A 12,069-nucleotide genomic window follows, 5' to 3' on the forward strand; every position below is an offset into this window, starting at 1 on the left:
AGAAGACTTTTCCACCCCTTTCCCCATGTTCCTCTCCATGTCAGCACCCTGAGTGACTGAAGTGAGTTGAGGATGACAAAGAGGAAAAATTAAGGGAAAACCCCCCAATCATTCCCCTCTTTCTTACTGTAGGCTAACAGTCTGAAGCAGAGCCAGAGGCACCAAAAGGATACAGTCTCTTGTCGTAGATTGTGAACAACTTGCTGCTGTCCATATGAGTCCCTTCATTTATCATTAAACAGATATTGACTGAGTACCTACTATGTGTCGAATCCTGAGTTAGACACAGGGAGAGACACAAAGAACAATAACACATAGACCCTGCCTAGGGCCTCAGTTCACAAACTCACATGGGAGGCAGGTGAGTAAACAAGTATTTCACATACATGTAGTTTGGTAAATTCTATGAAGAGGGAGTGGCTGGCTTCATAGAGATGGTGACATTATACCCGATCATGAAGGATAAATCTTCCCAGCAGACAAAGGCGGGAAGGGCATTCCAAGCAGTGTGCGCGTGTATGTGCTGTGCAAGAGCATGGGATGTTTGAGGAATGCCAAGAATTTCCTCTGGACACTGTTCTTGATGATTCTGCTCCCTGGTTGGATTGAATCTCCTTGGATTGGATAATCAGGTGATAATACAACACTCTCCATCAGATGGACATTTTCCTCTTCTCCTGAACCTGCCTCAGTGGGCAGGTCTCATTCCAGTCCTGTTAATTTAATAAACTTCGGTATTGTTTGAATTTTAAAAAAAATAAGCATGATTTAATTTTGTAATTAAAATATATTTAGTATGCATACTTCAATAAAAAGCTTTTTAAAAAGCTTATATTGCATAGAAAGTCATCCAGGAGACTGATAAGAGTGGTTGCTTCTGACTTGAAAGAACTGGGGACTGGGGTGGGATAGAAACTCCCTGGGTGTTTTTTTGTACTGTTTGAAACTTTATCATCATGAATTTGCATTACTTTTCTATCTAATGAGTATGCCTTTTTAAAAGTGTTAAAATCATTTTTAAAATAAAGAAAGAATATTTTAAATAAGGAATAAAAGTGAAAAAAATGTATGGTCACTTTGTTCACACCCCATACCCGCAACAGACAGAAACACACATTCACACAGTTTCCAGATGGTAGTATGTACGGTATGTGCGGCCAGTGGAATGGACTGACTTGGGACAGAAGGCCCACCCTTGGACAGGGTGCAGTTCCCGAGGAGCTCAGCTGGGGGAGCCATTGAGAGCTCACCGGACGAAAGCCCAGACCCCTGAGAAAGCCCAGAGCAACTCCGGCAGTTTAAACAATACAAACCAGACTGGAGGTTGGGAAGAGGGTTAGGCGGCTGTCCTCTTGCATGGGCTCCCTGGATGGGGACAGGCCAGACAGATTAGAAGAAATGCAGATGGAGGGTCCGGGACTCTGGGCCCTCCTCCCAGCCAACCCCTAACATGTGGTGTGATATAGTTAGAAAGGTCAGTTGTCCTTCGCTGCGGGAAGAGCCCTGATTTCAGAGTCAGATGCCTGGGTCCAATCCTACCTCCGTCATTTCTAGCTTAAAAAAAAAAAAAAATTCAATTTTGTGCCAGTCATTTAACTTCTCTAAGACTCAATTTCCTCATTTGTGAAGCAGGGACAATATTAACAACGGAATCTTTTTTAAACTATAATTTATGGAGCACCTACTATATACTGGTCACTGAAAGAAAGGTGCTTTACATCTGTAAATAAATTTAGCTCTTATAACCAGTCTGTGAAGCAGATATTTTTATCCTCATTTTAGATGTAAAGAAACAGGTTCAGAGAAATGGTTTTTTTAAAATGTAACTAATAGCTAACATTTATGTAGTGTTTACTGTGCATGAGGTCACTGTCCTAACTTGACTCACAACTTAACTCATAACAATTCTATGAAATAGGTGTATTATTATTATCATTATTATTATTCTCATTTTGTACATGAGGAAACTGAGGCACAGAGAGTTTAAAAAATTAGCCTGAAATTACATAGCTGGTGAATTGGGGAGCTAGGATTTGAAGGCAAGTAGCTCAGCTGTTACAAATTAGACAACTCTCCTATTTAAAACCTTCCACTAGGTTTCCCACTGCACTAAAAATAAAATCCAGCTTCCTTTCTCTGGCTTGGAAGGTCATACTCGATGTGGTCCTGGCATGATCTGACCTCATCTCCTGTCACTCCCCTCTTCATTCACCAACCTCACACCAACTTCTCATGGTTCCTCAGATATGCCAAGCACATTCCTACCTCAGCGCCTTTGTATTTGCTGTGCTCTCTACCTGGAATGATCATCCCCCAGACTCTTGTATAGCTCATTGCCCCACTACACCTGGATCTCTGCTCAAATGTCACCCCTCTCAAAAAGACATTCCTATCTACGAGTACAAGAGACATCCCTTTGACTCTGCTTAATTTTCCTTCACAGCACTTAGAATTCTCCGAAGTTATGCATTTGTTTGCTTATTTGTCTATCTCTTCCACCAGATTGTTAGCACAGACTTGGATGTCTTGTCCACTGCTAGAGATCCGGTGCCCAGACCTGGGACTTACCCATGGTAGACAGCCAGTATATAGTTGCTGGATAATTAAGTACATAAATGAATGAATACCCAAGGTCACGCAATTGGTTAGTGGCAGAGCCAGGACACAGACTGAGTTGTCTGATGCTGGAGCCTATGCTCTTAGTCACTGCGATGTGTTGGATTGCCTCTGAGAGATCGCAGGAGTTTCTGACAGTCTCATGGATGTAAAACCACTTCGAAAATTGCTAAGTGTTTGCGGGGAAGAAAGCAAAGGATTATTATTATTATCATTATGCAGTTTACTGTTTGCTCATCTGTGAAATGGGATAATCATACTCTGGCCTGCCTGTTTTAAGAGGATGTTTTGTGGAATGCCAGTGAGATAATGGATGGGGAAGCATGTATAAGAGTTATAGGCTTTACATGGTAGAAGGGACTGTAAAGATTATTTCCATGCCAGTGGCTTCCCAAGGCTCCCATCCTCTGCCTTGCGTTTGACATTAATATTGCTGACAGGAGAGGGGGAGGTAGGGGGACATGGGGGCCTGAGGGACTCTGCGTCCCAGTAATTAAACATGTTGGGACTGAAGCGCTGCCAGCAGCAGCATCTGGTTGCAATTACCAGAGGGGACCGAAGTGATTAGTCACCTTTATAGTGAGAGCCAGGCCGGTCCCCTGGGCTCCTCCCTGGAGAGGGCCTTCTAAGCAAGCTCTGAGTCCCTTTTCCCTGCTTCCACCCCACTTCTGGGTTCCCTGGTCCTCAAACAATAGCCCCTGATCTGAGACTCCTCCATGTGCCCAAAGTCCCAGCGCGTTTGGATGAGACCTTGACCGAAAGCCAAGAATACTGTAATTGCCTTTACCACCCTTTTACTGCTTGATTTGTTTCTAGAACCAGGTTAGGACTCTTGGGTAAAAAATGTGTCAAAGCAGGAATTGGGCTTAAAAAGTAATTTAACCTTTCTGAACGTCAATTTCTTTACCTGCAAATTGTGGGACTAACAGTACCTTCATCATAGGGTTGTTGTGAATATAAATAAGATAAAAATGTGGTGGGATACAAAGGCCAAAGTCTAATTTACTAGAGTATGTGCTCAGTAAATAGTAGCTGTTATTAATATTTGCCAAGCACTAGGCTAATCACTTTTTATGATTCATTTCATTGAATCCCCATAAAAACCCTGTGAGTAGGTACTGTCATGATGCTTGTTCAGAGTTTCAGAGAGGTTTAGAGGGTTCCAAAGATCATACAATGCACCAAATCATATAGCAGAACTGGAGTTCAAAACCTGGTCTTCTCGTCTCCAGAGTCCTTGCTCTTTATCAAACACTGGGCAGAGGTGTCTTGGTTGTTTGATTCGTTCATCCCTTCCTTTATTCACTCGCTTGAGCTTACAAAGTGCCTACTAGATGGCAAGAGAGAATCCCTCCCTTTAAGAAACTCAGAGTCCAGCAGGGAAGGCACAATATGTCCACAAATAACTATATCTTAAAGCAGAAAATGATGGCTTTTATATATAAGGGCTCATTAGTGATTTCTTCATCCATTCAACACATACTGAGAATTTGCTATGTGCTGGGCCCTGTGCCCAGCACTGGGAATAATTGAAAGATAATTATAGTACAGTCTAGTCATAATCTAATGGGGGAGACAGATATGTAAATAAATTATTACAGTTATAAGGAATTAAGTTATGATTTTTAGAAAAACATGAAAAAAGTACAGAGAGTGGAAGAAATGAATTGTGTTCAAGGCAGGGGGTAGGGGCAGACTGGATAATCTTTGGGCTACCAAAGTGGAAAGGGGTGCAGAAAATGCATGATGACAATTCAGGAGGAGGTGTTTTCTGGTGGATGAGGGAAGAATTCATGGAGGAGAGGGCTCATGAGTTGGCACTTTTTTAAAAAAAATATTTTATTGGGGAAGAGGAACAGGACTTTATTGGGGAACAGTGTGTACTTCCAGGCCTTTTTTCCAAGTCAAGTTGTTGTCCTCTCAATTTTAGTTGTGGAGGGCGCAGCTCAGCTCCAGGTCCAGTTGCCCTTTCTAGTTGCAAGGGGCACAGCCCACCACTCCTTGCGGGAGTCGAAGAATCGAACTAGCAACCTTGTGCTTGAGAGTCCACTGGCCCATGTGGGAATCGAACCGGCAGCCTTCAAAGTTAGGAGCATGGAGCTCTAACCACCTGAGCTACCAGGCCGGCCCGAGTTGGCACTTTTCAAAGCGTAGGTTTTAGAGAGAAGGGTTAGAATACAGCGATCCTAAAGGCAGAGAGGAGGATTGAGACAGTGAGATGGGGATGGGAAGGGGTGGGAGATGGGAGGTTGGGGAGGTGGAGAAGAGAGAAAAATGCCAGAGATGACTGCTTAAATGGGGATAAGTCCAAAGGGAAGTCAAGTGTTGAGCACCTGGGCAGCTGGAGGGATAGTAATGAATTTAGCTCTTCCTTAAAGCTCTCCCAAAGAGTGCCTAGTGGTGCATTTGTCTTTTGAGATGGGAAGATGGAGCTCTACTGGGTTTTCTGACTCAGGTGCACCAGATGAAGCCTGACATGCCAAGTTCTGCTGCTGTGCTCTGAAGATCAGCAGGGATCTAGGAGTGTCACGGTGAAAGGTCTCATAGGGCACCTGGACATTCCCAGCTGTGAATTTCATCTTCTTTCATTCACCAAGCACTTACTGAACTTCTACTCTGTGCCAGCTTATGCTGGGAAACCAATCTGTGGACTTTAGAGTATGAACAGATCTCTGTTAGGCAGGCTCAAAGAATCTCACCTTAAGAAGGAAGGCTGCCTGACTACTGCTTCCACTGCTGCTATACCTTTTACAGTGTGACAAGTGTAGCGAAATGCACAAGAGGAGGTAATTGGCTCTGTCTGGGGATCAGGGAAGGCTTCCCTGAGGAGGTGAATTTTCAGCTGAAGTTTTCAGGATGAGGAGGACTTCCTCCAGTTGTGGGAGTGAAAGGAGGGTATTCCAGGTGAAGGGAGCAGCTTTCCCCCATGAGTCCAGCTGGAATTCAGACTTCTTTCAGATCTACCAGAAAAGTATCATTGTGGGAAATCATTTTTCCAGCCTCCTGCAGGGGCCGCTGCTGCCCCAGGCTGGGTCAGCCATTGCCAGTCCTATCCAACAAAACTACAAGTCTGGCTTTGGTGGGGGGTGGTAGTGAGGTACACCCTGGACCTGCCTCCATCCAAGGAGTGTGCTCTGAAGTGGCAGTGTCCCCCAAAGCCTGAAGAAATCATCTGAGCTCAGTCAATGGCATTTGGGGGGAGGGGTGTAGTGGGTACTGATAGTTCTCTCTCTGGGTCACCACAAGTTTATTAAAATAAAAGAAACTGTGGGTAAATGCTGCCATCTGTGCTGCCCCCCCCCCAACAACAAATCAGGCCCCAGACTAGACACAGGGTTTGAAACTGCTTTAAAAACACCCCAAGGACTTAGCTGAAAACCCACACTCCCCATGCTTCTGGGGCTTAAGATCTTTGAGCTCATGCCTCAGCATCTCTCTCTCCTAAAGAAGGTGGGGTGGGCTGCCCCGTGAGGTGGAGGTGAAGACCCCTGAGTCTGCTCCATGGACTGAGGGGCCCCCTTAGCCTAGAGTCAAGCTTCGGGGCTCTGTGCCAAGAGCCCCCGTGAGCCATGGCCTCGAAAGGGCAGCGGTGATTTTTTTCACATAAATATATCGCACTTAAATGAGTTTAGACAGCATGACATCAGAGAGTAATTAAATTGGTTTGGGTTGGAATTCCGTTTCCAATTCCTGAGTTCAGGTTTGTAAAAGATTTTTCTGAGCACCTGCAGGCGTGTGTGTGTGTGTGTGTGTGTGTGTGTGTGTGTGTGTGTGAAGTATTTTCACTGGAAAGGATTCAAAACTTAAAAAAAAAAAAAAACTGGAGCACACAGGCAGCATTACGCCATTCTTCCTTCTTGGAAAAATCCCTCAGCCTTATACAAGCCTCCTTCAAGCCCTCAGTCAGTTGTGCAGGAGAAAGGGGGCGGTCGGCTTTCTCCTTTCAAGAACGAGTTATTTTCAGCTGCTGACTGGAGACGGTGCACGTCTGGATACGAGAGCATTTCCACTATGGGACTGGATACAAACACACACCCGGCAGACTTAAAGAGTCTCAGACTGAGGAGAAAGCCTTTCCTTCTGCTGCTACTGCTGCTGCCGCTGCTTTTGAGGGTCCACTCCTTTCATGGTTTTTCCTGCCAAACCAGAGGCACCTTCGCTGCTGCCGCCGTTCTCTTTGGTGTCATTCAGCGGCTGGCCAGAGGATGAGACTCTCCAAACTCCTCACTTTCTTGCTTTGGCACCTGGCTTGGCTGGACCTGGAATTTATCTGCACTGTGTTGGGGGCCCCTGACTTGGGCCAGAGACCCCAGGGGGCCAGGCCAGGATTGACCAAAGCAGAAGCCAAGGAGAGGCCCCCTCTGGCTCGGAACATCTTCAGGCCAGGGGGTCACAGCTATGGTGGGGGGGCCACCAATACCAGGGCAAAGGGAGGCATCGGGCAGGCAGGAGGCCTGACACAGCCCAAGAAGGATGAACCCAAAAAGCTGCCCCCCAGATCTGGTGGCCCTGAACCCAAGCCAGGACACCCTCCCCAGACAAGACAGGCTGCAACGCGGACTGTGACCCCAAAAGGACAGCTTCCTGGGGGTAAGGCACCCCCAAAGGCAGGAGCTGTCCCCAGCCCCTTCCTGCTGAAGAAGGCCAGGGAGCCTGGGCCCCCTCGAGAGCCCAAGGAGCCATTCCGCCCGCCCCCCATCACGCCCCACGAGTACATGCTCTCGCTGTACAGAACGCTGTCCGATGCTGACAGAAAGGGAAGCAACAGCAGCGTGAAGTTGGAGGCTGGCCTGGCCAACACCATCACCAGCTTTATTGACAAAGGGCAAGGTGAGGGGGCGGGGTGGCAGGGGCATGGCTCAGAGGGAGGGGCATGCATGAAGGGGCCTTTTGGAGCCCTGACACTGCTCTGGTGGGAGATGGCGTGTGCATCTGGCCTCGGTGATATCTGGGACTATCTCATACATACCAAGTCCCAGGCTGCTGGCATGTCAGGGCTGGAGGGCACCTGGGGATAACCAAGTCCGTTTCCTGCAAGGTGCAGAGGGGATGACTGAAGCCCAGAGAGGAGACAAGACCTGCGAGTTGGTGGCAGAGTTAGGGACCAGACTCTAAGACCCTTGGTCACCAGGCCATGCTCTGTTCCTGTGTGGGTTGGCCAAACTTTCTAAGCTCCAGGGGGTTGTAGGTTTTCTCAGGTGGCAGAGAGAAAAATTAATCTCTAGCTACCTGTGGTTCTGAAACTTTGCCCTCAGGCTAGGGGGCAAAGGAGGCAGGATAGATGAAGACAGTAAATGAGACATCTTGGAGTCATGGAATGACATTTAGATATATAGAGTTTGGGAGTGGGCAACAGACCTACGGTTTAACACTGTGACCTTGGGAAAGCCCCTTCTCCCTTCAGGGTCTGAGTTTCCCCATCTATACAACTATATGGGGGTTGAACTGGGCAATTTCTGAGAGCCCTTCAAATATGAAACTTTATGTTCTCTCCGAAACACAGATCATTTTGATCATTAACCCGGGAGAATAACTGCTCACCTCATTTCTCCCTCTGCCCACCTGGCATTACTGTCTTGGCTTTTTCCCTCAACTTGCTGCGTGAGCTCAGCAAGTCCCTTCCCCTTTCAGGGCCTCAGTTTCTCCCTAAATGTGAAGAGAGAGGTGGACCACTGATTGCTAGGGTTGATTACAACTCATATGGTCTGGTTCTGTGACTCTTAGGACTTTGGCTGGCAGGATGGGGGAGGGGTCAGAGAGTGGGAGAGGCTCCTCGTTATAGCTGGCCTGTGGGGGACTGACAGAGGGCGGGGGGAGGCACAGAGGCAGCAGGTCTGGCTGAGGTGGGGGAGGTGGCCTGGCTGCCTGCCCAGCCAGAGAAAGCTGTGACCCCTCGGGGGCTCATAAAGTAAGTCTTTGTGCCCCCCAGCACTAAGGGATCTCAGAGTGGGGGAGATGGGGAGTTTAAAGGCCTAATTAGTCACCTTCTAGAGCAACATATGAATGCTTCCCAATGGCAAATTGGTATTTAGGAAGGAGGGCATGCTGATTTGGACATACTACTGAGCTTCTTGTACATACACACAACTTTATATTTGTACACACACGCTGAAACACATACACACTTGCACACACACTTTCTTACATACACATATACACAAAATCTTACATATATACACACACACATATCCTTTAAATTTTCACATGAGCCCGATCATGCATACACGTAACATGTCACTCACATATGTCACTTTCTTATTCACATATGAACCCAATCATACACATCAACACACGAACTGTCACACACACACATACGCACACACAAACTTGTATACTCAGCAGGGTAAGACATACATACAACAAAATCATTAGACTGGGAAGCCAGAGAAATTGGATTGCTGACCAGCTTTGTCATTAACTTGCTGTGTGACCTTAGGCAAGGCACACCCCCTCTCTGTGCCTCATCTATAAAATGAGAAGATTAAGATCTTCTTACAGGTACAGCGGAAGTCGCTCAGGAAAGGATATGAAAAGTTCTAGGCTAGAGTTCCAATTCTGCTTGTTTTTAGCTGGTTGACTTCGAGCAAGTCTCACCTAACTTCTCTGAGCCTCGGATTCCCCCTCTGGAGAAAACAAGGGTAATTATAATGCCCACCCCACGTATTTCACCAATGAGATATCATATTAGATAATAGATAAGAGAGAGAGAAGGTAGAAGGCAGTTCTAAGGCTGATGGATCTCAGATTCACATAGTGATTGACACAAACACCCAGAATTACCCACAGCCACCCTACGTGCTGGGCTGTGTAGGACGCTCCCTTATTCTGAAAAAGGCTCTCAGTGTTTTGGGTCTTGGCCTCTGTCTGAGTGGGGAAGAGGTTAAAGAAAGCTCTCTGGAGAGGGAAAGAGCTGTTGCCCTCCCTGGAGTCCTGGAGATGATTAGCTTTCTTGATAAGGTTGCAGGGAATGACTTCTGGGTGTTCTTTCTAGATGACCGAGGTCCTGCGGTCAGGAAGCAGAGGTACGTGTTTGACATTAGTGCCTTGGAGAAGGATGGGCTGCTAGGGGCGGAGCTGCGGATCTTGCGGAAGAAGCCCTCAGACACAGCCAAGCCAGTGGCCCCCGGTAGCGGGCGAGCTGCCCAGCTGAAGCTGTCCAGCTGCCCCAGCGGCCGGCAGCCGGCAGCCTTGCTGGATGTGCGCTCCGTGCCAGGCCTGGACGGATCTGGCTGGGAGGTGTTCGACATCTGGAAGCTCTTCCGAAACTTTAAGAACTCGGCCCAGCTGTGTCTGGAGCTGGAGGCCTGGGAACGGGGCCGGGCTGTGGACCTCCGTGGTCTGGGCTTTGACCGGGCTGCCCGTCAGGTCCATGAGAAGGCCCTGTTCCTGGTGTTCGGCCGCACCAAGAAGCGGGACCTGTTCTTTAATGAGATTAAGGCTCGCTCTGGCCAGGATGATAAGACTGTGTATGAATACCTGTTCAGCCAGCGGCGAAAACGGAGGGCTCCACTGGCCACACGCCAGGGCAAGAGGCCCAGCAAGAACCCCAAGGCCCGTTGCAGTCGGAAGGCGCTGCATGTCAATTTCAAGGACATGGGCTGGGACGACTGGATCATTGCCCCCCTTGAGTACGAGGCCTTCCACTGTGAGGGGCTGTGTGAGTTCCCCTTGCGCTCCCACCTGGAGCCCACGAACCATGCAGTCATCCAGACCCTGATGAACTCCATGGACCCTGAGTCCACGCCACCCACCTGCTGTGTGCCCACGCGGCTGAGTCCCATCAGCATTCTCTTCATTGACTCTGCCAACAACGTGGTCTATAAACAGTATGAAGACATGGTCGTGGAGTCTTGTGGCTGCAGGTAGCAGCACTTGCCCTCTATCTTCCTGGGTGGCACATTCCCAAGATGCTGGTCACAAGAGCCCCTCTCCACACTTGTGGGATCACAGAGGGGTCAGGAAGCTGCAGCCGGGAGCATCTGCTCAGCCTCCATGAAAGGGGATTCCAACAGCCTTGCTCACTATCCGAGTGGGACTTGGGCTAAAGGTCCCTTTCTACCCACAAGTCCCCCTGTCTGAGGATTTCTGCCCTTTTGCTGCTCTGATTGGCAGGGACAGGCCCAGGGAGACAGACTCTGAATGAGACTGAGACCCAGCAGACCTGGTTTTCCAATGAGACTCAGCCCACGACCTCTCCTTACCTGGGCCTTCTTGGACTCTGACTCTCCAGGGAGGGTTCCTCTTGGGACAGCAAGAGGAATTCTTGCTGTTCAAGAGGACAGCAAGAGGGTTCCTCTTGGGACCTCTCCTCCTTGAATCACCATTGTGCCTGGTGACTTTCTGCCCCGGGGTAAATGAGATGCTGATTGGGCAGGGGTGGGAAAGAGGGGAAGAGGGCTTGGGCAGGGGTGAGGAATGTGGGGCTGTTAGACTGTTAGATTAAAATGTACATCGATGAGATAAAACGCAAAACTGTGCCTAAGACTGTGGCAAATTTATTGTTTACTCCAGGGGACCCAGTTACCCCTCAAACAATGACTGACCCAGGGAGGGGAGTTGGGTTTTCTCATGTATAAACCTGGTTTCCAGGGCCCAGTCCCCATTCCCAGTCCTGGAAACTGAAACAGAATGGGGCAGAGAGTACAGGCTGAGCAGGGCCAGTGCTACCTCTAACCCCATTCCAGTTCTTTCCAAAGGCCCATGGGTCTGGAGCTCCATCTGCTCCACTGGGGCCTGGCAACAGAGTTAAGTTTTCTTTTTGGCATTTCTTAGTCAAGCTGGTTGTCTCTGAAATGAATCCTTAAATGGGAGGGAAATGGGGGATTTCATTTCCTCTAAAATTATCCCCACATCATTCACTAGTATTTGTCCCCCGCTCCCTCCAGTCTCACAGAATGAAATGACCACTATTTAAAAAGCCCTCTACCTCTCACTGGGGGACCTGGGCTGCCACACATCTCCTCCCCTCTTGAGGCATTTCCTTTTCGCCACTGACCACTGTTTCTCACGTAATCATATCCGTGGCCTTGCTACCCTCACTGCTCACTCATCATCTCCTACCTCCTCACCCCCATCTCCAGAAACAGAGCTAGAGGTGCTCTGCTTTACATTCTATATTATACAAATGCATAATTACACATTAGATAAATAACTTCCCCAGTAACTTCAGATAGACCAGTGCCAACCACATCCTGACAATGTTTCCTGCTTGGGGCTTGGCCCAGACTAAATGCCCACTTTCTTTTTTCCACTAAGATCTTTGGGGGTGGGGGGAAACGAGACATGAACTCTTGGGAGGGGAGCAAACCCTTTGATAGGGAAACTTGGGCACCTGAGTTCTTGTTCTAAGGGATCAAGAGCAGGCTCTGCCTGGTTGAAGAGAGGAAGGACAAGAAGAAGGGAGTCTACGCCTCTGCTTCTCACCCCGGGGGCCTCCAAATTTTCCCCACCTCT

General features: G+C 48.3%; 1 protein-coding gene across 1 annotated transcript; it reads left to right on the forward strand.

Annotated features, from left to right (window-relative positions):
* The first annotated feature begins 6,595 nt into the window (after nucleotides 1-6,595).
* Nucleotides 6,596-11,096, forward strand: GDF5 (growth differentiation factor 5). Its single transcript, XM_081034105.1, has 2 exons — nucleotides 6,596-7,446; nucleotides 9,608-11,096. The coding sequence occupies exons 1-2, from the start codon at nucleotides 6,822-6,824 to the stop codon at nucleotides 10,480-10,482; spliced, it is 1,500 nt and encodes a 499-aa protein (XP_080890231.1). The 5' UTR covers nucleotides 6,596-6,821; the 3' UTR covers nucleotides 10,483-11,096.
* The last annotated feature ends 973 nt before the right edge of the window (nucleotides 11,097-12,069 follow it).

The sequence above is a fragment of the Rhinolophus hipposideros genome (genome assembly GCF_964194185.1).
Source record: "Rhinolophus hipposideros genome assembly, chromosome: 22".
In the NCBI taxonomy this organism is placed as follows: Eukaryota; Metazoa; Chordata; class Mammalia; order Chiroptera; family Rhinolophidae; genus Rhinolophus; species Rhinolophus hipposideros.

Bases quoted from the DNA above. Each gene is read 5' to 3' on its own strand.
- GDF5 (XM_081034105.1), top strand. From the start codon at position 6,822: ATGAGACTCTCCAAACTCCTCACTTTCTTGCTTTGGCACCTGGCTTGG. The intron at 7,447-9,607 runs GTGAGGGGGCGG...TGTTCTTTCTAG, and splicing joins CTTTATTGACAAAGGGCAAG to ATGACCGAGGTCCTGCGGTC.